The 27,850-nt window shown below is 46.8% G+C and overlaps 1 protein-coding gene across 1 annotated transcript in view; it reads right to left on the bottom strand.

Moving 5' to 3' along the window:
• Nucleotides 1-5,919: 5,919 nt before the first annotated feature.
• The window catches only part of DMC1 (DNA meiotic recombinase 1), a gene marked incomplete at its 3' end in the record, with an annotated part of 785,302 nt that continues 763,371 nt past the window's right edge, over nucleotides 5,920-27,850 (bottom strand). The window contains exon 14 of the mRNA XM_082264958.1: nucleotides 5,920-5,989. Coding sequence (XP_082121084.1) covers nucleotides 5,920-5,989 — 70 coding nt within the window. The remainder of the gene's footprint in view (nucleotides 5,990-27,850) is intronic.

Here is a 27,850-nt window from a genome sequence, read left to right as displayed (position 1 = left end):
AAGTCCCATTACCTTTTTAGACAATGACTGTACATTGGGACCAGTCAAGTTTGTCTCTTCCATAATTTTCATAGAATTCAGAGAGTAGTTGTTAATTGATTCTTAATCTGAATGGTCTAAGGTTATCAGTGGTGTACCCCAAGGTTCAGTGTTGGGACCATTACTTTTTAATAACATTATAAATGATATAAGGTCTGGGATTAAACATACCATTTCAGTCTTTGCAGATGACACCAAGCTTTGCAGTGGAATAACTTCCTTACAGCATGTCTCCAACTTACAAGCTGACCTCAATGCACTGTTTCATTGGTCAACTATGTGGCAAATGAGGTTTAATGTTGCTAAATATAAAGTTATGCACTTGGAGGCTAAGAATATGCATGCATCATACATACTAAGAGGAGTAGAACTGAGGGAATCCGTAGCGGAGAAGGATCTGGGTGTTCTGGTAGATCCTAAGCTTAATAATAGCATGCAATGCTAAGCTGCGGTTTCCAAAGCAAAGTGCTTTCTTGTATTAACAGAGGCATGGACTCCAGAGAGACAGATATAATTTTGCCCCTGTACAAATCATTAGTAAGAACTCATATGGAATATGCAGTTCAGTTTTGGGCACCAGTTCTTAAAAAGGATATCAGGGAACTGGAGAAAGTGCGGAGAAGGGCAACCAAACTGATAAGAGGCAGCTCAGTTATGTGGAAAGATTAGAGGAACTGAATTTATTCTCTCTTGAGAAGAGGAGATTAAGGAGGGATATGATCAACATGTATTCAGTAAATACATAAGGGGTCCATATAGTGAACTTGGTGTTGAGTTATTTACTTTAAGATCAACACAGAGAACGTTTAGAGCAGGGGTGGCGAACAAGTTTGACAAAAGGAGCCAAAATTTTAAACTGTGAGAGCCACACCACGCAGTGACCTGCCAAAACAGACAAACACTCACACACAAGCATATAACTTTAACAATAATATATTAAACACATAATATAACATGCTCAGTCAGGTGTTTTTTGTTACCTTGTTGAAATGACCCCCACACACAAATGTCCCCCATCAGAGACCCCCACACACATAAATGTCCCCCATCAGAGACCCCCACACAATAATGTCCTTTTCAGAGACCCCCACACACATAAATGTCCCCCATCAGAGACCCCTGCACAATAATGTCCTTATCAGAGACCCCCACACACAAATGTCCCCCATCAGAGACCCCCACACACATAAATGTCCCCCATCAGAGACCCCCACACACATAAATGTCCCCCATCAGAGACCCCTGCACAATAATGTCCTTATCAGAGACCCCCACACACATAAATGTCCCCCATCAGAGACCCCCATACACATAAATGTCCCCCATCAGAGACCCCCACACACATAAATGTCCCCCATCAGAGACCCCCACACACAAATGGCAACTGAAGCATTGAAATCATTCACTGACCCAAAGGAGCTTACAATCTAATATCTGCAATAGAGAATAAGGCACACACCTTGAGGGGGAATAGGGGAATGCCAGTTAACCTACCAGGGATTACTCTGGAGCCAGCAAAAAAAAAAAAAAAAAAAACCTATGCAACAGGGAGAACAAAAGGATAGTTGCTGCGGAGCCTCGGCGGGGAAGATGCAGCTGAGGCGGGAGGGAGACACACGGGTCCCCGCGCTCTCTGGCCCGTGCAGTGTTGGGAGATGGGAGACGTGATGACGCAGCCTGGGGGCGGGACTACGCACTTGGAGATCTCTCCTCAGAGGTCCCGCTAGACGAGCCACAGTATACCATAAGAGGCAAAGAGCCAAAGAGCCGCATTCAGTTCGGCCGGGAGCCGCATGCGGCTCGAGAGCCGCGTGTTCGCCACCCCTGGTCTAGAGGAAAACAGATTTTGTCTCCAAATACAGAAAGGTTTCTTCACCTTAAGGGCGCTTTCACACATGGAGTCCATCGGACGGACTCCGTTTTTCTAAGCGGGGGATCGATCCGCCGATCCCCCACTGAGCAGGAGGATGACAGCTGTTCTCCGTGCTGTGTGCGGAGACACAGCTGTCAGGTCCCCATGCATCTTTATGGGGGAATTAGATGGGAACGGACCGTCTGTTTGTTCTCATCCGATCCCATCTGATCCGATGGAAAATAGGGTTTCCATACGTCCAGATTTGATGGATCAGATCAGATGTCAGTGGACATGTCTCCGCTGACATCCGATGCCCCATAGAGCTGCATGGAGTCACCGTTCAGATCCGCCAAAAAAAGGGGCCTAAGAGCTGTGAAAATGTGGAACAAACTCCCTCCAGAGGTGGTTCTGGCTAGCTTACTATATTGCTTTAAAAAAGGCCTGGATTCTTTCCTGGGTGTACATAATATAAATGGGTACTAACATTTATAGGTAAAGTTGATCCAGGAAATTTCCAATTGCCTCTCAGGGAATCAGGAAGGAATTATTTTCCCTGCTGTAGCAAACTGGATCATACTTTGCTGGCAGTGGCGGCTGGTGCCCAAATTTTTTTTTGGGGGGGGGGGGGGGCGCAAAAAAGAAAAATGTAATAGGTATTGCTTTGCGGCAAAAAAACGTGGTAAAAAATTGCGTGACTTTGAGGTCATGGCACAGGTGATGGTACAGGCATGGCACAGGTGATGGTACAGGCATGGCACAGGTGATGGTATAGGCATGGCACAGGTGATGGTACAGGCATGGCACAGGTCATGGTAAGGGCATGGCACAGGTGATGGTACAGGCATGGCACCGGCATGGTACAGATGATGGTATAGGCATGGCACAGGTGATGGTATAGGCATTGCACAGGTGATGGTATAGGCATGGCACAGGTGACGATACAAGCATGTCACAGGTCATGGTACAGGAGATGATATAGGCATGGCACAGGTCATGGTACAGGCATGGCACAGGTCATGGTACAGGCATGGCACAGGCATGTCACAGGTGATGGTATAGGCATGTCACAGGTCATGACACAGGCATGTCACAGGTCATGACACAGGTATGGCACAGGTCATGGTACAGGCATGTCACAGGTCATGTCACAATCAGGTCACGTCACAGGTCATGGCATCGCTGCAGCGGCTTCAATCGCTTACCTGCTCTCCTGGGCTGGCTCACTGACTCCACACTCACGCTGCCTGCGAGACGTCCACGGCGGGTGCTCCTCTCCTCGAGTCCTCTTCATGCTGACGGCGGCGGGAAGGTGAGCGGCTTCTTATCTCCTCTTCGTTCTGCGGCGGGAAGGTGAGCGGCTTCTCCCTCCCCTCTTCGTTCTGTGGCGGGAACAGGCGGGAAGGTGAGCGGCGCCGGCTTCTCTTCTCCTTGAGATTCCTCTTCGTTTGCGGCAGCGGGAAGGTGACCGGGCGGTGACGGTGAGTGACTGATGCACGCACCGGCACAACCCCCAAAGAGGTCAGCAGGGATGTCCTGAATCATGATTGGTCCAGGCTGGAGTCTGGACCAATCGCATCCAGGACATCACAAAAGGGGAGTGTCGGAGCGCAGTGCAAACCCCCCCCCCCCATAGCCACCAGTGAGTCCGGCGCCCCTAGTGGGCTAAAAATTTATTTTTTTTTTCAATCTTTTTTTTTTTTAATCTTTCTTTTTTCTTTTGGGGGGGGGGGGCGGCGCCCCTGCGCCCCCTATCGACCGGCCGCCACTATTTGCTGGGGTTTTTTCGCCTTCCTCTGGATCAACTGCGGGTATAGGATTGTGTATATGCGATTGTATGGTTGGGTTTTCTCAACAGTTTTTTGTTTTTTATTGGTTGAGCCAGATGGACTTTTTTCAACCTAAAATATGTAATATGAGGGACATGCTTCCTTACTTCCTAACTTAGGTTACAATGGGGTGCAAATCTAGCTTTGGGCTCCTTATAATACAGAGTTCTTTACAGCTACCAGGGATGGACTGACAACTCATGGGGCCCCCGGGCAATAGGAGATTATGGGGCCCCCCTATTTCCCTACCCACACTTCCTGACAGGAGAGAGAGAAGGGGGTGAGAGAGAGAGAGGGGGGGTGAGAGAGAGAGAGAGGGGGATGAGAGAGAGAGGGGAATGGCAGAGGGAGCAAGAGAGAGGGGGATGAGAGAGAAAGAGGGTAAGGGAGAGAGGGGGGTAAGAGAAAGAGCGAGAGGGGGTGAGAGAGAAAGGGGTGAGAGAGGGGAGGGAGAGAGAGAGGGGGTAACAGAGGGGTGTGAGAGAGGGGGTTTGATAAATGGAGAGACAGGGGATGAGAGAGAGAGAGAGGTGGTGAGAGAGAGGGGGTGTAAGAGATTGTTGAGAGAGAGAGGAAAGTGGGGTGAGAGAGAGGGGGGGTGAGGGAGAGAGAGTTGGGAGAGAAAGGTGAAAAGGGGGGATGAGAGAGGGAGGTGAGAACAAGGGTTGTGAGAGAAAGAGAGAGAGGTGAAAGATGGTTAGAGAGAGGGAGGTGAGGGAGAAGGAGAGGGGGGTAAGAGAGAGTTGGGAGAGAGATGTGAGTAAGGGGGATGAGAGAGAGAGAGGGGTGAGAAAGGGGAATGAGAGAGAGGGAGGTGAGAGAGGGGACTGAGAGAGAGGGAGGTGAGGGAGAGAGAGAGAGAGGAATGGGGTGTTCAGTATGTCTGCTACTCACAATCATGGCCCAGGCTGCTCTCCCCTCAGCTCATGCAGCCAGGATCTAGAGCTGCTGTGTTACATCTGCCGCCTCCATGGGCCCTTAACAGCAGTGTGTGCACTGTACGTGAGTCTAATATTCTTTTATGCAGTTGCTCATCCTCCATCCACAAACAGGAACATCTTCGAATTGCCCCAGCAGGGGACACAACAGAATGAATCGGAGATCAGGGCTGCAGAGCTAGGACTGTGATCCCAGTGCCCGGGCAGCAGAGAAGGGGTGGGGCTTGCCATGCATGGGGCTCTCAGCGCTGTATCCATCCTGTCCTACAGTTAGGGAATCTGTGTATGCAGGGAGGATGGGGGGACCATCACATGTCACTGATCTACTGGAACTGATAGAAAACCGTTGAGGAGAGCACCAAGTACAGACACCACTGTACAGAAATGTTTTAGGGAGCCTGTATGATCGGTGCTCTGCAACAAGTAGTGATGCAGTGAGAGAGCCTCTCACGGGGCCCCCTACAGGCCCCGGGCCCTCGGGCAGCGCCCAAGAGCCCTAATGGTTAGTGCGCCCCTGACAGCTACATAGATCACATGTTGCCAACACCTGCTACAACAGTAGGAAACAAAAAATAATATTTGAAGAAACTGTTTCTCTTTAATACATGTATTATATAATTCTTTCAAGAATACATAAATAAAAATATAATAAAGTGAACATTAACTTAAAAAAAAAAAAAGAAGATCCTGAAACAAGCATGTTTCCTATCACATTCTTTCATTATTGTAAATAAAGTAGATCTAATCCCCAACTGGGTAACCTTTTGTTTGCTAAACCACTGTGTAGCAGAAACAATTAACTATTTTTCCATAAAATGTTGGTTTTCAGTTTTTTTACATCAGTGCTGTTGACCTCATCTAACCTTTTCCAGTCTACATTCATCAAGTGTACAACCTTGCCCTGGATTGGGTTCCTGATACCGACAAAGATGGACTATGGCTGTGCAACATGTAAGAATACAACCCCTAATAATCACAATCAGGGGTGTATGTGACAGGGTGACAATGCAGGAGTACAATTGACTGACAGTTGTCATATCATTAAAGCAAGTGAATAAACAAGTACTTTCATTGCTGGATTAACAGATATATTTTTTAAAACAGCATATTAAAAAAAGATTAAAAACAACTTTTAACTTACATGAATGTGTTATCTAGTGACTTAGATTGGATCTACTTTAAAGTAAACCATAAACTGAAAATGTTTTTCTAAATGTTAAACCTTATGAATACAAAATTATTCTAAATCACTCTTTTGTTATCACTCTTTTGCATCATTAATTCCACCAGCTGTGATAGCGAATGTGGCTTCATTTTCTGGCATCTCTGGGCTGTAAGAGTGAAAAAAATATAAACATTATATATAAAATTAAATACTGTAAATAATGTACTTGTTTTATATTGAATTACAATTTGTTAATTAAATGGCTTGGTAAAACATCCCCTATGGGCTCCTCAGGTAACACTCATAAGCCCTCAAGTTAAGCCCTGTACACACGGGCTGAATGCAGGCCGACATTGGGCGGTTAAAAAAAAAAGAAAAAGAAAAACAGGCCAACATTTGACCTGAGTGTATGGCACCCTGTCTGACAGAAGCTGGCCCTTTGGTCGGCTTCTGTCGAACGAGCATTCTGTAAAACCAGCAGCTGACCAGCTCCTAATCAGTGCTCTCAGCCAATGGCGGAGAGTGCTGATTGGAATGTTCTGGCCAGGGGGGCCGTCCCCCTGTCAGAACACAACAGCTCAGTGGGGGAGATCACTGTACTACTGTCAGGTCGTTAGTACAGTGGTTCTGATCGGAGCTGATAGTTTTTTTTTGTTCAACCCACTGGCTTCAACGGAAAAAAAAAAACAAATTGTGTGTACCAGGCTCTACTTCTAACGTGGGGAAAAAAGGGCTTCTATTGTAAAAGTGGTCAGCTCTACTCAAGAAAACTTGGGGGAAACATTTAACACCAGGGAATGTCCCTGAGATAGCAATTCTACTTAACTTTGGGTGTTGAAAAGTTGAGAAAGATCTTGCAGTAGCAGTGTTAGAAGAAAGATAACAATGAGGAATTAAAGATTGATCACACAAGAAAGGTTGGGCAAACATATCATATATATCAAATCTCTATATTTATACAAAAATAAATAGATAAAACACCACTGAACTCTGTTTACTTAAAGCAAAAGTGTAGGCAAACAGCTAAATTGACAGTTGAAGCAGACAAGTGTGAACCATCTTACAAGTCAAAATATACTGTATGTAATTCTGTTCAGTCTGCATTCTAATACACACAATGTGCTAGACAGCACAGCCAGATTTAGCCTTTACTTTTTTCTACTGCAGTTTGGTCATTGATCACCCCTTTGGCTGACATCCAAGTAATAGCAACATACTGATGAAGTTATACCTTAGCTCTCACTTCAAACCTCCAAGTTCACTATGCTCACAGTGGTTAAACCATATTGGCATACAGTGCTGCCCTCTCCTTTCCTAGACTGTATCCTGATGTGAAAGGATCTACAAACGGTAGATATAAAGGCAAGCCAAGATACATTTGAGAATACTTTGAGAGCTAATTTACTTATTTATAGTGGACTAGTGCATGTGATGTTAAAGCAAACCATCTAAACAATATGGGCTGCCAATGATCCCTAAAATTAGACGTTATCCTTGTACAAGTTGCATTACCATGCATTACGGTGTGCTGCAACACAGGTGCATTGTGTTTCTGCAAAGGGATGCCATTAGAATGGCATGTGCAGTTACCATGTATTTTCTCATATTACCCTGATATGAAAGTCTAAGTGGGCCCATATGAGCTTTTAAATGCATAAATAACTGGGTTATGGGCAGTATTTTATAAATGCCTACACATCTGATTCATATACATGTTTATAACCAGAAAAATATGATTTTCGGTACTTACCATAAAATCTATTTCTCTAAAATCATTGACAGACACAGCACTCCATATTCAGAACCATAGGATTAGATTGCTCCCCTACAGGAGTAGGACACTAGGCAGAAAAACAACTTGGTTATGCCTATGGGCAGTTCTAGCTGGTATACATCCCCCTCTCTAAAGGGCTTCAGTTTAGTAACAAGCAGTATCAGAAGTATCAAAACTCCATAAGTAAGTAACAAAAATCCTATTTTCTCTTTCGTTCATTGATGTACACTGTGCTCCATAATCAGAACCATAGGGACGTTCCCAAGCAGTGCCAGAAACATGAGGGGTGGGACAAAAAACACAAGGCTAAACACAAGAAGCAAACCAGGTAACAGGATCTCAACAAAAAAACAACTGGAGCCCAACGTGAACAATAGACCCCCAAAGAGGAAACAGACCTTCTAAACAGCAGCCTGCAAAACCTTGCGACCAAAAGAAGCATCCGCAGATGTCAAAACATCCACTTCATAGAATTTTGTGAAAGTGTGCACCGACGACCGCTGAATGTATGATATAACGAACTGAGACGCACAGATTGGGCTATTATTATACATTTGATTTTGCAAGTTTTACGTTTTTCAGTGGCAGCTAGTACATTAAAAGGATGCACAGAGTGACATGTTTTACATGATTTTATCTACATGATTTTATTTACTATTTATTCATGATTTGAGTAGATATATTTATTTCTTTATACCTTACACTGATTTATATATATATTTTAGCGCCGGGCGGGTGGTTGACGTTTTATAGCATCAGTTACCTTTTACAAGACGACCAGGTGGCCGCTTTGCAAATCTGCGCCACTGATGCCTGATGACGGAAGGCCCAAGAAGCACTAAGCACCCAAGTAGAGTGCGCCGTTACAGGGAAAGGGGGAACCCGACCCTTGATAGAATACACCTGAATCACCGTCTGTCTGATCCACCTGGTTGCAGAAGAAGCGGACAGTCCTTTTCTTGGCCCATCCGTGATCACAAAAAGTGATCCTCTGAAAAGACTCAGTGGCCGCCAGATACACCTGAATCGTCCAAACCACATCCAGGGTATGCAACACAAATTCCTTGGGATGAACAGACCTGGGACACAAGGAAGGCAACACAATGTCTTCATTGAAATTAAAGCGGAGTTCCACCCTGGGACATTTTTTTTAATAAAAATACCTCCGGGACAGTCAGGGCTAGTGCATTCCACAATGGCTAGCCTCTGATCTGTCCCGGGTCGCACTTACCTGCAAGAAGAAATACTTACCTTGAAAATGTATTGTCCAGCGCTGCCATCTCAGCCCAGAAGCTGTTTTGCAAGGTATGACGGCGCTTGCACCGGAACTGACGTCGGGGCCGGTGCAGGCGCATTGATTCCTGGGAGCGATGACGTTCAGCTCCCAGGAATCATTGCAAAGCCAGGAAGTGACAAATCGCCGTGGCCGCCGAGGGGAGGAAGATGAAGTAAGGTAAGTATATTTTCTTCTAAACAAGGTATGTAAAAAAAAAAAAAAAAAAAATTGCGATTATCCATTTGTTTTTCAGGTGACCCGGAGCGAGAAGATGGAGGTAAGTTTAATTTTAAGGTGGAACTCTGCTTTAAAGTCAGAGACAACCTTAGGTAGGAACAACGGGCGTAGACAAAGAACTACCTTATCTCTGTGGACCACTGAGTAGGGGGTACGACAAGATCACACCGCTAGTTTTGACACCCTGTGAGAAGAGGTAATAGCCAATAAAACAGCTACCTTATGGGACAGCGTGAACAGAGGGATCTCCTGAATATTTTCAGAGGGAGGCTTCTCGAGAACAGAGTACCAAGTTCAAATCTCCCAGCGGTAGAGGAGACCGCACTGGCAGAGTCAGGTGTCGAACGCCTTGAATGAAAGTACGCACCAAGGAATGTGTGGCCAAGGGTCACTGAAAGAAGATTGCCAAGGCTGACACCTGGCCCTTGTTGGTACTCAAGGCCAACTTCTGCTCAACACCTCATTGAAGGAAGGTCAATATCCGAGCTACCAAAAAGGAATGAGGGTGAACACTATGAAATGTACGCTTTTCACGTACGATGATAAATCTTTCTAGAGGTAAAATTTCCTAGCCTTCATCATAGTCGGAATCACCAACCGAGGCAAACCTCTATCCTTCAGCACCTGGCTTTCAACAGCCAGGCCGTCAAAGTCAGCGAGTGTAAAGCAGGATAGAAGATCGGCCCTTGGGACAGCAGGTCTTCCCTGAGAGGTAGCCTCCAAGGGAAGCCGGGGACCAATTGCACTAGGTCGGCGTACCAAGACTGGCGAGGCCAGTCCGGGGCCACCAGAATGATCGGAATCCCTTCTGCCTCAATCCTGCACAGAAGCCACGGAAGAAGCTTGAGAGGAGGGAAGGCATAGGTTAGACCAGGGGTGGGGAACCTATGGTTCGGGGGCCGTATGCGGTCCCCGAAGTCATCTGGTCCGGCCCCCCGTGCAGCCGAGTCTGTGTCTCTCAGCTGATCTGTCAGAATGGAGCCGATGCTTCCTGTATAGTTCCTGCTCCGTTATGACAGTATGAGTGAGTCACAGGCGGAGTGATATCAAATGCACTCCGCCTGTGACCAATACAGGAAACATCAACTCTTTCTCCAGCGTGGCGCTGCTACACTTCTTCTAGCCAGCATTTCCCACCAGCAGCACACACAGCAGTACCAGCCAGAGCCAGCAGTACTCACAGCAGTACACACAGCAGTACCAGCCAGAACCAGCAGTAACCACAGCAGAACCAGCAGTACTAGCCAGAGCCAGCAGTACCAGCCAGATTCAGCAGTACCTACAACAGTACCAGCAAGCAGTACCTACAGTACCAGCCAGCAGTACCCACAGCAATACCAGCCAGCAGTACATGCCAGCAGTACCAGCCTGAGCCAGCAGTACCCACAGCAGTACCCGCCTGAGCCAGCAGTACCAGCCAGCAGTACCTACAGCACAGTACCAGCCTGAGTCAGCAGTACCCACAGCAGTACCAGCCAGCAGTACCCACAGCAGTATCAGCCTGAGCCAGCAGTACCATCCAGCAGTACTCACAGCACAGTACAAGCCAGCAGTACCAGCCTGAGCCAGCAGTACCCACAGCAGTACCAGCCAGCTGTACCCACCAGCAGTACCAGCCAGCTATACCCACCAGCAGTACCTGCCAGCAGTTCTTTTCAAAACTTACCACCACAAAAAAGTCGTCTGCGCTCCAGATGCAAACCTGGAAAACCTGTTGCGAGTAGCAACATCATCAATACCAGCTAACATCACACACCTCACCAAAGAGAAGCAGTTGCAGCCATCACATTAGGGGTGAGTTAATTAAATGTTTGACCAAATCTAACAGGCTAATTTTTAAGGTGATAATTTTGTACGGCCCCCGAATGGTTTTATAAATACCCAAATGGCCCTTGGCAGAAAAAAGGTTCCCCACCCCTGGGTTAGACGATCCTGGCCCCCCCTCCCCTCCCCCCCGGAGCCACCAGGGTGTCTGCGGTGTCCGCCAGAGGATCCCATGACCTTGCCACAAACCTCAGTGTGACGGTATTCACCGTCACTGGAGGTGAGGAGCAGATACTTAATGGTTGGAATTGCTTCAGATGGGACAGTAACATTTGTCAACCATATCTTCATATAGAAATATGAAGAGTTATTACCACCTTTCACAGTGTATTCCATGGGCTTGTCTGTGGGAGAGACACACAGACGGTCATTGGCAGACTTCCCTATTGTTTGTGTACTGGGAGGGAATGTGGATTGTGCCTGTCTCATTGTTAAATGTTAATGACCTCACATTGTTCTGTCTGCCTTAAAGCGGAGTTCCACCCAGGGGATACTTTTTTTTAATAAAAATACCCCCGGGACAGTCAGGGCTAGTACATTCCACGATGGCTAGCCTCTGATCTGTCCCGGGTTGCACTTACCTTTTAGGAGAAATACTTACCTTGAAAAAGTATTCTCCAGCGCTGCCATCTCAGGTGTGGGCAGCTTGAAGCCAGCGCGATCCTCTTCGGCGTCCTCTTCCTTCTTCTTCGGTCCCACGATGCACTGCAGCGGCCCCGCCGTCACTTCTGGTGCGCGCGCGTCATCCCTCCACAGCTTCTGGGCATGCCCAGAAGCTGTTTAGAAGGGAATGACGCGTGCGCGCCGGAACTGACGTCGGGGCCGGTGCAGGCGCATTGATTCCTGGGAGCGATGACGTTCAGCTCCCAGGAATAATTACAAAAGCCAGGAAGTGACGAATCACCGTGGCCGCCGAGGGGAGGAAGAAGGAAGTAAGGTAAGTATATTTTCTTTACAAGGTAAGTAAAAAAAAAAATAAAATTGCGATTATCCATTTGTTTTTCAGGTGACCCGGAGCGAGAAGATGGAGGTAAGTGTAAATTTAGGGTGGAACTCCACTTTAAGATAAGCTTATTATGGGATGTATATGTGTATTGGCTGCTAAGGGGGAGGGGGGATTGTCCCACAGTGTATATCTTTGTGTACACTGTATGGGAGTGTAAAACTCTGTTTTCATTGGATTGTGAATGTCAGGGCCTGTTTTCAACAAGGTCCACCTGGCGGTAACCTTGTGGGGGGAAAACTGTATAAAAGTCTGTTTCTTGTTCAATAAAGTTGAGATATACTTCACCCTCAATCTAGAGTCCTGTCTCTCATTGGGGGAGGAGGGACAAGGGCAGAGGAAAAATGCGTGTAAAATTCGGTGGGGAGCCCGTCAAGGCCAGGGGCCTTACAACGGGCAAAGCTAGAAATGGCAGCTTGTACCTCCTCAGCGGTGAGGGGAGCCTCCACCTGATCCACCGACAACTGAGGGAGCAGAAGGTCAGCCATTAGAGTGGCAAGCTCTACATACACTTACACATTACACATTACACTTACACATACACATTAGAGTGGCAAGCTCTACATGTATGTTCCGCATACACTACCTTAGAGGAATAAGTGTCCCTAAAAAAATCAGCAAACATATACGGGCGACCGTAGCAGCATCACTGACCAAAGACCCATCCGGGGCAGCCAAGGAAATCACAACGGGGGGGGGGGGGGGGGCGAGCGTCCAAATGCACCAGATAGGCCAGCAGCCTACCCAGGCGCTCCCCCTGCTCAAATATACGCTGCTTGGCAAAAAACAGTTTGTGTCGGGCCCTCTCATAACTAAGCTGCTCCGCCACCCGCGTCTGCAGACGAAGTCTATCAAGAGCCTCCGGGGACGGCGCACGGGCATATTGATCCTCCAAAGGGGTCAATTCCCCCAGCACCTGCATATAGAAGGCTCGTGACTGCCGTTTAAATTTAGATATGCAATAGGACAAATGTAGGCGAGCATGCAACTTAAACGCATCCCACACCGTTAGAGAATCTGAGGTACCGTCATTCGTCGCAAAGAAAGAGTCCCACTCCACCTCCATGGCCGCAGAATCCGGGAGCACTGTGAGCCAGAACGGATTGAGATGCCAATTACCGCTTGGAGGCCTCGACAAAACATCGAGAACCACCCAGTAAAAAACCTGCTGCACGCAATTGAGGAGTAAGCTGGGCAGATACAAATATATAGTCTATGCGGGACATGGTAGCATGTGAAGCGGAAAAGCAGGAATAAGCCCTCCGTTCGGGGTACAAGTGGCGCCACGTGTCAATCAGGGAAAATTGAGCCATAACCTGACCGAATCGAGTCAGTCCGCCCGAATAAGGCACGGAGGGATCTGAGCCAACCCTGTCCATGGCGGGATCAATCGTCATGTTGAAATCCCCCAACCACAAAGCGGGTATCGAGGGGTGTCGGGCCAAATATTCTAAACCCGGGGCCAAACTTGCACCAGTGAACAGGGGAGGTATATAGTAAGCCAATAAGAAAATAGGGGACCCAGCTATAGTAGCACAGATAAATACATAGCGACCCTGCAGATCGGTCTCCACTGAGCAAATGGCAAAGGGGAGGGATTTGGCAACTAAAATCAAAACACCACAGGAATGGGAACTATATGTAGCATGATACGCCCACCCCACCCAAGGTTTCCGGAAGGCTCGGACCAGGGAACCAGTGGCATGAGTTTCAACTAACACTATAACATCAGCAGATTGGGCCTTTAGAAAAGTGAAAAGGGCGGTACGTTTAACTTTGTCCCTAGCGCCACAGACGTTCAAAAAGGAACAGCTTCAGGGGAGCCATGGCAAGAGGGAAAAAATCGTATCACAGGGGTAATAAGCGTCAGTGGAGACCGAGCCCGCAGAACCATACAGCAGAGAAATAGACCATAAAACAGTGAAAAAATCCCCCCAAAAGAGGCATATAGGAAATACAAAATCAGCTCCAAAAAACATAATAAACAAATATAGCAGCAAAAGAAAAATATCGTATGCAGTACACAAAAAAGAAGAACCCACAGAAAACATAACCCCAACCCACCCAGCTCTGCAACGACCCCAACTTGTGCGAGCATACATCCCTGAATAAACAGTTGCATAAACATGACAAAAATTGCACCAGCCATGGCAGAGCCCACAACCACAGCTGGGGTACCAGGCATAAAAAAACAGATATCAGAATAGGAACAGCATGGTTGTCATGTAGTGGGGGGACAACCTATCTCTGAAGGTCAAAAGAGTATATGTGACGCAACCGGCAATCAACTCCCAGAGGACAGAACATCCAGAAGCCGATCAGGAGAGAGAGGGGAGCCGCACGGCAGTCTGATAATGTTCCATCAAAGCAGGAGTACGAAAAAACAAGCGGGAAAATAGTCCACCCAGAACCGTTCCAATACAAAAATAACAGCGGGCAGTAAGATCAATGAGGCAGGACACAAGGGAAAGAAGGGGAAGCCAGGGCACAGGAGGGCCACACAAAGCCAAATACACAGGGCACCCAGCGTTAAAGGGCCAGTTCGTCCAGGGGCCAACAATAAAGGAACACAAGCATGGCAGAGCAGGAAACGTGGCACAGAGGGAGAGTACTCATACCCTAGGCAGGTCGCGGTCTGTCCAGCCACATCATAGCCTCATCCAGATCTTCAAAAAAATGCACCCTGTCCTCACCAACCACACGGAGCCGGGCCGGGAACAACATGGCGTATTTCAGGTTGCGAGCGCGCAATTTCCATTTGACATCAGTAAACTTGCCCCGACGCCTCTGGACCTCCACGGAAAAATCAGGGAAGGCAAGCACCTGGGTGTTGAGGTGAGGGATATTCCCCTTATCACGAGCCAGACGGAGAATAGCATCCCGATCCCTGTAGTTGAGAAACTTGGCAATAAGCACACGTGCAGGGGCCCCTGGGGGCGGTGGTTTGGCAGGCACACAAAGGGTTTGCTCCACCACGAAGGACTGGGAGAAGGGCTCTCGGCCATAGGTAGCGATGAGCAGATTCTCTAAAAAGGTGGCTGGAGAAGCACCCTCAGCGCCCTCCGGAAGGCCGACAAACCGCAAGTTATTGCGGAGCATATGATTTTTATAAGCGCAGGGATTACAATGTTTAATAATTTTCTCAATAGTTCAATTTTCTGCAGGTAGCTGATGGGGCTATGTGTCTCCTCGCACTCGGCACGGGATGAGGCGTCTTCTTTCCGGACGCCAACCAGGCAGCGCAGGGTTTCCATTGCTGACACTTTCCGTTTTTATTGCAGCAAGCACTTTGTTATCTGTTGTGCAACCAACCATGTAAGTGTAATACATTTTCAAACTATTTTCTAATTATTTGAGTCATTTTTTCTACTGTGTATCATTTTGAAGTTATTCTATATTTATAATTTATTTTTATAATTTACTTGATACTGTGATATATATTCTTGTAACACTTACAGAGAACACTCCAGAGTTCCCCCTTATGAAGAGTTGACAAACCTCGAAACGCGTTGGGTGCACATTTTTGGACTGGATGGTTGAGTTTTGCTATTTTGCACATGTTACTTCTTGCTTGCTTATGCTTTTAATATGATACATTTGTCTCTTTTCTTGTATATTGTACATGTTTAATACATATAACTTTTTATAATATTTTTTTTGGTATTTATATTATATTGTGCCTAAAAAGTCCCAATCCAAGGGCAACCACAATTGTTTGCTTTCCATTTAGGGATGTGGCACATTTTTTGAGAACCACAACGGGAGCACACACAAACTTTAGACAGTTTTCTATCCATTTACAAACTGATTTTTGCAAGCCTGTACACTTTACCTTACACATTAATTGTGTATGGGGAACTGTGTCAAATGCTTTTGCAAAACCCAAATATACTATGTCAACAGCCACCCCTCTGTCCAAGGTTTTACCTACCTCCTCATAAAAAGATTTAGGTTTGTTTGACAACTTCTGTCTTTCATGAATCTACAGCGCTACAGCGCGGTCGGATTAATCTGGGAGGGCGTACGACATCCTCCCAGAATCGCACACACGAAAGTGTCCGTGCATCACGAATCATGGCAATGACAGCAGACCTTTACTGCGTGATTACCACGATCAGTTGTCAACAAACCGGCGCATGTCTGGTTCAGTTCTCCCCTCGCACGCTGTACGCAGTGATTGGTACAGTGTGCGAGGAGAGGAGGTAGGCTGCAGCACCACTCACCCCTGCCTCCTCCATGCCTCAATAATACCTCAGTTATGCCTCAATCATACCCATCCGTGCCTCAATCACACCAATTCATGCTTCAATCATGCCCATCCATGCCTCAATTATGCCAATCCGTCCTTCCATCATGCCCTTCCATGCCTCATTCATTCCCATTCATGCCTCAATCATGCCCATCCATGCCACAATCATGCCAATCTGTTCTTCAATAATGCCCATCCGTGCCACATCCATGCCTCATCTGTGCCCTCACATGCCACCTCAGTGCTCATCTGTGGTTCATTCGTGCCACATCAGTGCTCATCCGTGCCACATCCATGGCACATAAGTGCTCATCTGTGCCACATTCATGCCACGTCAGTGCTCATGTGTGTCACATCCATGCCACATCAGTTCTCATCCGTGCCACATCCATGCCACGTTAGTGCTCATTTGTGCCACATTAGTGCTCACCCGTGCCACATCCATGCCACGTCAGTGCTCATCCATGCCACATGAGTTCTCATCCGTGCCACATCCATGCCTTGTTAGTGCTCATCCATGCCACGTCAGTGCTCATCCGTGCCACGTCAGTGCTCATCCGTGCCAAAACCATGCCACGTCAGTGCTCATCCGTGCCACATCAGTGCTCATCCGTGCCACATCAGTGCCACTACAGTGCTTATTAGTGCCCTACAGTGCCTCACAAAAGTGTAATGGGTAGTGAGGAAATGATGGTACTTCCTCAATGTTGGGCCTCTGTATGTGTCGAAGTCTCACACATGTGGTATCGCCATACTCAGGAGGAGTAGCAAAATGTATTTTGGGGTGTAATTTTTGCTATGTACATGCTATGTGTTAGAAATATCTTTATAAATGGACAACTTTGTGTAAAAAAGAAAAAAAAATAGATTTTTGGCTTACCATAAAATCCTTTTCCCTGATGTTCATTGACGGACACAGCTCCATATCTTCTTGACCGTTGGGTTTATGCTGCCCCCTACATAAGTAGGACACTAGGCAGAAAAATGTTTGACTACATCTATAGGGCAGTCCCAGGGGGGTATACTCCCACTTCCTGCTATAGGTCTTCAGTTTTGTAACAAGCAGTGTCAGAAGAAAAAATAATCCAACTCAATAGAGGGGTGGGTGCTGTGTCCGTCAATGAACATCAGAGAAAAGGATTTTATGGTAAAACAAAAATTCAGTTTTCTCTTTTTGTTTATTGACGGACACAGCTCCATATCTTCTTGACCCTTGGGACGTCCCAAAGCAGTGTCAGCATGAGGGGTTTTAAGAACACAGCAATAAGCTTCCCAAAGGCTAAACGTAGCCAACCAGGTAAAACAGGAGCTCAACCATGAAAAAACTGGAGCTCACCTGACAAAAAACTACACCCTCAAAGAGGACTAATCCTCTCTGAGAAATGGCCTGCAAAACCTTGCGGCCGAAGACCACATCCACAGATGCCAACACATCCACCATATAAATAACATTTTGTGAAAGCGTGCACGGATGACCAGGTGGCTGCCTTGCAACCTGCACCACTGACGCCTGATGACGGAAGGCCCAAGAGGCACTAAGCTCCCTTGTAGAATGTGCCTTAACAGGGAAAGGAGGAATCTGACCCTTAATGGAATAGGCATGCAACACAGTCTGCCTGATCCATCCAGAAATTATCACAGCAGACGTGGCCAGACCCTTACGGGGTCCATCCATAAGGACAAACAGGGAATCCAATTTTCGGAACGACTCAGTCGCTGCCAAGTACACCCTGATTGCCAGAATCACATCCAAAGAATGTAAGGCAATCTCTTTAGGGTGCTTAGGCTTAAGGCACAAGGAAGGCAACACAATGTCTTCATTTAAATGGAAACCAGAGATGACCTTAGGAAGGAACGACTGGCAGGGACAAAGCACCACTTTATCTCTGTGAACCACCAAGTAAGGTGAACGACAAGGCAAAGCTGCCAGCTCCGACACCCTACATGCAGGAGAAAAAAGCCACCAAGAAGGCTACCTTCTGGGACAATGTAAACAGAGGAATTTTGCGAATATTTACCAATGGCGGTTACTGAAGAACCGACAGCACCAAGTTGAGATCCCATGAGGGCAATGGAGACCACACTGGGGGAGCCAAGTGGCAAAACCCCTGAACAAAGGTGCGAAACAAAGAATGCCTAGGTAAAGGATGTTGAAAGAAAACCGCCAAGGCGGAACCTAGCCCTTAATGGTACCTGAGGCCAGATGCTGCTCAACACCTCGTTGGAGGAAAGTCAAACTCAGAGTCACCGAAAAGGAACGGAGGTGAACCACGAGAGATTCACACCCGCAAAATACACTCCTCAAACGCGATGGTAAATCTACCTAAAAGTAGATTTACTAGCATTGGAATCACCGATTCAGGCAACCCTCTATCCTTCAGCACCAGGCTTCCGAAAGCCAAGCCGTTAAGCCAGTGACTGTGAGGCAAGATGGAAGATTGGCCCATGGGCCAATAGATCTCTAAGAGGAAGTCTCCAAGGAGCATTGGCGACCAAACGTATAAGATCTGCGTACCAAGACCGGCAAGGTCAGTCTGGAGCCACTAAGATGGCCGTAATCCCTTCAGCCTCGAACCTACGCAGGAATCTTGGTAGAAGTTCTAGAAGAGAAAAGACAAATAGCAGACGATACTGGCCCCATAGGAGCCACCAGTGTGTCTGATGTCGGCCAGAGGATCCTGAAACCGTGCCACAAACCCAGGCACCTTCCTGTTAAGACGAGAGACCAACAAGACCACCTGGGGAGTTCCCTACCAGAGACACAACTGATGAAACACATCTGGAGGAAATGTCCAGAATATTGTTCGGTAGTCTGAATTACTCCCGAGTCCAGACCCCCTGAGCACAAACCGTGCCAAAAAACACCACCCCACTCGGACAGGCTGGCATCCGTGGTGACCACCGTCCAGTATAGGGGAAAGAAGATTTTGCCTGTCCAAGCGTGGGGAGCGAAGCCACCGAATCAGAGACCCTCTCGTACCCCAGCTCAACAGGATCAGATTGTCTAGAGACTGTGGATTCTTGCCCCGCATGGCAAGAATCTCTCTTTGCAGAGGTCTCGTGAGGAACTGTGCAAACGGAACTGCCTCGAAGGTAGACACCTTTAGACCCAGCACCCGCATGCCAGTCCTGAAAGTCGACCGACTGCTGGACAACAGGAGACAAATTCATCCTGCAGATTTTGGAGCTTGTCCCATGGGAGAAACACCCTGGCGGAGGCCGAGTCCAGAGCAGACCCAGATAGTCCAACTAGGTGGACAGAACCAGAGTCAATACCTGGAAATATAATTTCCAACCGAACTCCTGGAGAGTCTGCACAGTGTAAGATTCTGGTACCTTTGGTACCCTTATTTCCCATTTCTACCTTAATATTGCGTCCCACCTTGCTAACTAGGTGGAACGCATACACCTTTAAGAACGATGACATCATCGCTGAGCGTCGCTATGAGCGGCTATTTCAATCGCCGGTTTTCTCTCACTCATTGCTCGTTCAAACCGCATGATTGACCAGTCTTGTCCTATGCTGCCGGAGCTTCTAGCTATTCTTTTGCCTGAACAAAACCAGAACCTCGCTACCGATCCCGTATCTCGCTACCGGATCACTCTCTTGCTACTGGACCTTGCTACTACTAACCCAACTTGTGATAAGTACCCCACAGGGGATTTCTTCCTAACTAACTTACACTATCTACCTCTGCATACTAAGGACTGTTACTATGTAAGCACTATTCCTATCATCTGCATAACTTCATAGATTGCTAGCTCTTGAGCCTACCATCATCTACATCATTGCACTAGGTTACTCTCTCTTGTATACTTCATCTGCTGTCCCCTACCACCTGTTACTATACATGATTGCTAAACCTATCTGCATACTACCTATCATCACCTACCACTCTCCTGAATATTACTACTGAGTGCTCACCATTTCTAACGCCTGTCTCTCACCTCTATACTATCATATACATCCTATCACTCCAGGAACATCATATTGAGTGTATGTATATTTGCATAAAACAGGCTGTGCACGGTGATGAGTCCTGAGAGTTGGATATGTTTGTTCAACACATCTCTACATGACTACTGAGTGTAATAATTCTGCAGCTGCAAATCCATTCACTAACAAAAAATGCAAGAGCGTTACAGATTGAACGAGCCTTAAAATATGGATTCAGCAGAATTACCCACTCAAGTTATGCAGTTAAAACAACAAGTAGATGCATTGATACTTGCCCTTACAGAGGTAAAAAACGAAAATCAGGCTTTGAGACAGCAGGTTGGCCGTCTCGCACAGCTCTCTGCTGCTCAGCCCCGTGAGCCTAAGATAAACCCTCCTCTAGTGTTTACAGGTGATCGGAAAAAATTTCGTGAATTTAAAAACGCATGTCAATTGCTTTTCTTGTTAAAACCTCGTACCTACCCTACTGACCAAATTAAAGTCTGTACCACTATTTCCTATCTGACGGGTGATCCCCGTGCCTGGGCAGACTCTCTCTTTGAGAAAGATGATCCACTTCTCAACTCCTATCCTTTATTCCTAGCGCAACTAGCTAGTTTATATGAAGACCCCAATAGGCAGAGTACTGCTGATACCCAATTGAGGGCTTTAAAACAAGGAAGGAGACCTGTTGAAGACTTTGTGGCAGAGTTCAAAAGATGGACCCTTGATTCAGGGTGGAATGATACATCTCTAAGAACTCAGTTCAGACTCGGCCTATCAGAAGCCGTTAAAGACGAGCTCGCCCGAGCGGATTTACCTGACACATTGGCTACCCTGATACAGACCAGTATCAATATTGACAGACGACTGCGAGAAAGAAAGGCTGAGAAGATGGGATTGCCATTGTCCAGTCCTTCTCGGATGTCGGCTGTTGACCCTACTCCAATGGAGGTAGGAATGATACGTCCACCTTTATCCTTTACCGAACGTGCCAGGAGAAGATCCGAACATCTCTGCATGTACTGCGCCTCCCCGGATCATTTGTTAAGCGGCTGTCCCCTTGTCCGCAAAAAAGAGGGTGAGTGTTCACATGTCTTGCTAGGGGGATTAACGACTTCCTTTTCTAATCCTTATCTTTTCATTCATTTGACATTACAGTGGGACCAAACTAGGATCACCACCAAGGCTATGATCGACACAGGATCTTGTGGGAACTATATCGATACTTGTTTTGCTACCTTAAATAAAATACCTATTATTTCAAAACTCAAACCTGTCTCTGTTAGTTTCATTAACGGTATTCCGTTATCCTCTGGTCCAATCACCAATCAGACACAAGCACTCCTTGTCACTGCCAATGAGTCTCATATGGAGACTACCACTTTTGATGTACTAACCTCACCACATTTTCCCATTATTTTGGGACTTCCCTGGTTACACATACATCAACCAATCATTGATTGGAAAACAAGAACTCTAACCTTCTCTTCTCACTATTGCGAAACCACGTGTAATCTCTCATCATATGGAAAGATCCTGTCTGTGGTGACAGATGAGATTATACCTCTATGTTACCAGGATTTGTCGGAAGTCTTCCTTGAAAAAAATGCTCAAGTGTTGCCTCCCCATAGGGACTATGATTGTTGTATCGATCTACTCCCTAATAGCAAGTTGCCTTTCGGTCATGTTTATCCTCTTTCACAGGATGAACTCTCTCATCTCAAGGAATACTTGGATGAGAATTTGGCGAAAGGGTTCATCAGACCTTCTACTTCCCCTACTGCTGCAGGACTCTTCTTTGTCCGCAATAAGGATTCAAGTCTCAGGCCTATTATTGATTACAGGCAATTAAATAGCATTACAATAAAGGATCGCTATCCCTTGCCCCTCATTCCTGAACTTATTGAACAGGTGCGCGGGGCTACCTACTTTTCGAAATTGGACCTGAAAGGGGCATACAACCTAATCCGAATCCGTGACGGGGATGAATGGAAGACAGCATTCAGAACCAGATACGGATTGTTCGAGTACCTTGTGATGCCATTCGGGTTGTGTAATGCTCCCGCAGCCTTTCAACGATTCATAAATTACATCTTCAGAGACTTACTTGATGTTTGTGTTGTAGTATATCTGGACAATATACTTATTTATTCTCAATCTTTATCTGAACACATAAAACATGTAAGACTCGTGTTGTCCAGACTACTTGCACACAACTTATACGTAAAATTAAAAAAAATGTTTATTCCATAAAGAAGAAGTACTATTCCTAGGATACATCATATCTAAAAATGGAATCAAAATGGATATGAGCAAGATATCCTGTATTCTAGATTGGCCTGTGCCAACAACTCGTAAAGCATTACAAAGATTCCTCGGATTTTCTAACTTCTATAGGAAGTTCATCAAGAACTTCTCTGCTATTGTGAGACCTCTCACACAACTCACAAGTATAAAAAAAACATTCAAATGGTCAGAAGAAGCAAATGGAGCTTTCCGCTTGTTAAAATCAAGCTTTACTTCTGCTCCCATACTACGCCATCCAGACCCATCCCTTCAATACATCCTGGAGGTAGATGCGTCAAATATGGCAGTAGGAGCAGTTCTCTCCCAACGACCAACAAATACTTCACCACTTCACCCAGTTGCTTTTTTCTCAAAATCACTAAGCAGCCCCGAGGTGAATTACCCAGTGGGTGAAAAAGAGTTGCTTGCAATAAAATTGGCATTGGAGAATTGGCGACACCTACATGAGGGTACTCGATTACCAGTTCTCATATACACAGATCATAAAAATCTTCAATACCTTCAGACTAACAAGACTCTTTCCCACCGGCAGGTACGATGGTCCTTATTCTTTTTAAGATTCAACTTTTTGGTGACCTACACTCCTGCAGACAAAAATAAAAAGGCGGATGCGCTGTCACGATTAACTGAGGATAACTACGCCGAAATACCTTCAATTCCTATAATACCCTATGAACGTATTGTCGGTGTTGTTCGTTCCCTGAAGGAAGAGATTTTGCACAGCATAGGATTGGATTCACCTCCACCACAACTAAGTGCTGATGCAGAAGGCTTCCTCTATTACAACGACAAACTTTACATACCCCCTACTATGCGTACCAAGATTTTGGAATTGTCGCATGATGTGCCTATGGCAGGACATATGGGTATGACTAAAACATTCAATTTACTTACTAGGCAGTTTTGGTGGCCTGACATGAAGACGACCGTACAAAAATTTGTTTCTTCTTGTGACATCTGTGCAAGGTCCAAAATTGACACTACAAAACCATCTGGTCTACTTTGTAGTCTACCAATACCCCAGGTTCCATGGGAAGTTGTGTCCTTAGACTTCATAGTAGAACTACCACCTTCCAAAGGATTTAACACCATCCTAGTGTCAGTGGACCATCTGACCAAGATGGCACATTTCATTTCTATTCAAAGATTACCCTCATCCAAGCAAACAGCGTAATTGCTAGTGAAACATGTCTTTAAGTTACATGGTATTCCAAAGACCCTTCTGTCTGACCGTGGTTCACAGTTCATCTCCAAGTTTTGGCAAGCTCTATGTCAGATACTACGAATAGAGCGAAAACTTACTTCTCCTTACCACCCTCAGACCAACGGACAGACAGAAAGAGTCAACCAGTGCATTGAGCAATATCTACGTTGCTATACCTCATACCTACAGGACGATTGGGTGGACCTCCTCCCGCTGGCGGAATTCGCTTATAACAACGCAACCCACAGTACTACTAAGCAAAGTCCATTCTACTTGAACTATGGGTTTCATCCCACTCTTCTTCCACCACGCATCCTTCCATCAAGTAACCCAGTGGCCTCTGATTATCTCACCCAAATAAAGGACTCTCTGGGTTTACTCAACACCACCATATCACATGCCCATAGTCAACAAAAAAAGTACTACGACCTACGTAGAAAACCCTCTCCTCAATATGCTATTGGGGATCTTGTTTGGCTATCTACAAAAAATTTGAGATTAAAGATCCCTAGTAAAAAAACTTGGACCTTTATTTCTGGGACCCTTCCCAATTAAGAAACTCATTGGAAAAGCTGCAGTGCAACTCACCTTACCGGCAGATCTCAAAATACATCCCATCTTTCATGTGTCGCTACTAAAACCACATGTTCCTAACCAAGGAATAAGGCCTACCATCTTGCCTCCACCTCCAGTACAAGTTGAAGGCGGAGAAGAATATGAGATCAAGGAGATTCTGGATTCTCGTATCCACAGAGGAAGACTCCAATATCTCATAAGATGGAAGAACTATGGACCCCAAGACGACACCTGGTTGGATACTGCTGATGTTCACGCACCTAGGCTTATACGAACATTTCACTCGAAATACCCGGAAAAACCAGTGCTATAGGCCTTCCGGAGCCGGCCTTAAGGGGGGGGGGGGGGTACTGTAAGATTCTGGTACCTTTGGTACCCTTATTTCCCATTTCTACCTTAATATTGCGTCCCACCTTGCTAACTAGGTGGAACGCATACACCTTTAAGAACGATGACATCATCACCGAGCGCCACTATGAGCGGCTATTTCAATCGCCGGTTTTCTCTCACTCATTGTTCGTTCAAACCGCATGCTTGACCAGTCTTGTCCTATGCTGCAGGATCTTCTAGCTATTCTTTTGCCTGAACAAAACCGGAACCTCGCTACCGATCCCGTATCTCGCTACCGGATCACTCTCTTGCTACTGGACCTTGCTACTACTAACCCAACTTGTGATAAGTACCCCACAGGGGATTTCTTCCTAACTAACTTACACTATCTACCTCTGCATACTAAGGACTGTTACTATGTAAGCACTATTCCTATCATCTGCATAACTTCATATATTGCTAGCTCTTGAGCCTACCATCATCTACATCATTGCACTAGGTTACTCTCTCTTGTATACTTCATCTGCTGTCCCCTACCACCTGTTACTATACATGATTGCTAAACCTATCTGCATACTACCTATCATCACCTACCACTCTCCTGAATATTACTACTGAGTGCTCACCATTTCTAACGCCTGTCTCTCACCTCTATACTATCATATACATCCTATCACTCCAGGAACATCATATTGAGTGTATGTATATTTGCATAAAACAGGCTGTGCACAGTGATGAGTCCTGAGAGTTGGATATGTTTGTTCAACACATCTCTACATGACTACTGAGTGTAATAATTCTGCAGCTGCAAATCCATTCACTAACAAAAAACGCAAGAGCGTTACACACAGTAATATCCTGGTTGTCCTTTAGAGCAGTCAGAGATTCTGCTTGCAGAAGAAGATCATCCAAGTACTCCAGTACCACGGTTCCCCATTGGTGCAACAATGCCAACACCGGGGCCAACACTTTGTGAAGACCCGAGCAGCCGAGGCAAGACCTCTTACCTCTTGATAATGCTCTTCACCCCCCAGTAAGCAGAGGAGACGGGGATGACCGACATTTATCGAAATATGAAGGTAAACGTCCTTGATAACGGTAGAGGCCAGATTATCCCTATGATGTAGGGATGTCACTACTGTACGAATGGACTCTATTCAGAACATCTGTACCCGCACAAGCGGTTCAGAGATTTGAGGTCCAATATTGGACGTACCTCGCTTTCCTTCCTGGGACCTGTAAACACGTTTGAATAAAACCCATGAAAAAAACTTTCCGAATTTGAGACCAGAACAATCACCCCTAGTAGTAGCAAGTCTTGCACCCCCCCCGAAGAGACCTCGCAGGCGGTATGGGGATAAACGCAGGTAGGAAGGAAAGGACCTCTCTGCAGGATAAGACCGAAACTCGATCTTGGAGCCGGACCGAAGCAGCTCGTGGATCCACCTGTCTTGAATCAGGGAGGTCCACGGGTCCAGAAGGACCCGCTCTCGGCTTACCAGACCCGGTCCTATTGGAACTTCTGGAGGAGGTCCTTACAGACTTTGATCCCTTATCTTGAAATCCTGCTTAATGATATCATCCAGGGAGGATCCGAATAGGTGATCCCCCACAAAGGGAAGATCAGATAAGGCCTTCTTATCTGATCTGGTCCGCAGACCAGCATTTTAGCCATATCCTGCGCCGAAGGACCACTGCTGTCACGGACAGCCTAGAGACTAAGGGAGCCGCTCCAGAGAGACATCACAGACAAACTGCAAACCCTGCACCAACTGGTCCGCCAGCTCCGCAAAGGCAGGGAGAAGCTGTTCTCCCCTCCAGATTTTGTCGCAAAAGCTTTGTCCACACAGTTAACGTCTGAGACACCCATTCTGTAGTGAACACTGCCCTAAGGACCGATCCGGCCACAGTAAACATGGCGGACCAAAGTCTCGGCTCTCCTGTCAAAAGGATCTTTTAAAAACCAGAGACTCCTCCACCGGAAATAGGGTGGATTTATTCAGCCCGGAGACCTGAGAGTCCACCACAGGTAGAACTGCCCAAATATTCAACAGAGACTCCTCAGGGTATATTGTCTATCAAAAAGCTTAGGCATGGCCATTTAGCATTAAGGACAACTCCACTGACTAGCAACAATTTTGTCACAGTAGGTGGAAAAATCTTGGTCGCTTTAGAGGACCTACGGGCACCAAGGGGACCAGCGCCTCTGACACAGCAGCAGCTGCATCCCCCATGTTTAAAATCTTCTGCACGGATACAATCAGTGCATCCACCAGCACCTTTTCATGTGCATATGCGGTAAAAGAGAAATCATCCTCACTATCAGAGCAATTAAAGTGCGTGGACGCAGACCAAGTAGAGTCGCTATATACTAAGCTCACCCCGAAAAAAGAACAAGCAAGGAGGCCATCGACCTCAGTCCCGCACGGAGACACCGGCCAAAGGTTCACAAAAAGACAACCTATTCGCCCCCAGCAAAAATGCAAGAGGGTCACCCTCCATGGCGGACATAATAGGACATAGCCCCCTTGAGCTGAGGGGAGGATAGGCGCTCGCTGTGACTTGGATTCGTAGGCAGAGTACCCCCCACAATAATGGTTGCTACACTGTCACTAAAATTGAAGCGCCCCCCATGGTGTCACCTGGTTCAAGGGAGGCGCCAGGCTGACCATATGGCTCAGTAGGCTGCGGCCTAAATTTTTCACTGGAGGTCCAGCCGCATTTGTCCAGATTCACAGTCCGGCAAATGCCCAGGGAGAGATTTGGGGGCTTCAGCTAAACGCACTTAGACTGCCCCCCCAACAGCGGAGTCAAAGCGGCTGCATGGTCCAGTAGGCCTCAGGCAGGGATCCAGTAGGCTGCAAGGCACGACCTAAATTTTGAGGGCACCCACCCGCCAGGATGCGAGCCCCAGCGGAGCTGACCACCCAGGGGGAAGGCAGAGGCCCGTCAGCAGCTCTGTCAGCTTCAGCAGCTTGAATAGCTTGGTCAACAGCTTGGATAGCTTGGCCAGCAGCTCAAACAGCTTGGTCACTAGCTTGGACAGCTCGGTCTGTCAGCCGCGAGAAGACTACAAAGCTGCAGCTTAAATTTTTGGCCGATCCAACCGCGTGAGGTGCGCACCTGGGGGCTTGGGGGAAAACCCGGGGTCCAACCATCCAAGGGAGGGGGACCACATCCCCCCCGAAAGACCACCAAGGGAGAGGGGGGACACTACTTACTACACTTTGGAACCGGGCGGGCACCACTCCAGGCAGATCTTGGAATGAGGGTGCTGCGGGCAAGAGGCGCTTAGTTGCCAACCGGC

Source organism: Pelophylax lessonae (genome assembly GCF_965119305.1).
Source record: "Pelophylax lessonae genome assembly, chromosome: 8".
NCBI classification, from domain to species: domain Eukaryota; kingdom Metazoa; phylum Chordata; class Amphibia; order Anura; family Ranidae; genus Pelophylax; species Pelophylax lessonae.
This window is presented reverse-complemented; position numbering and strand designations above follow the sequence as displayed.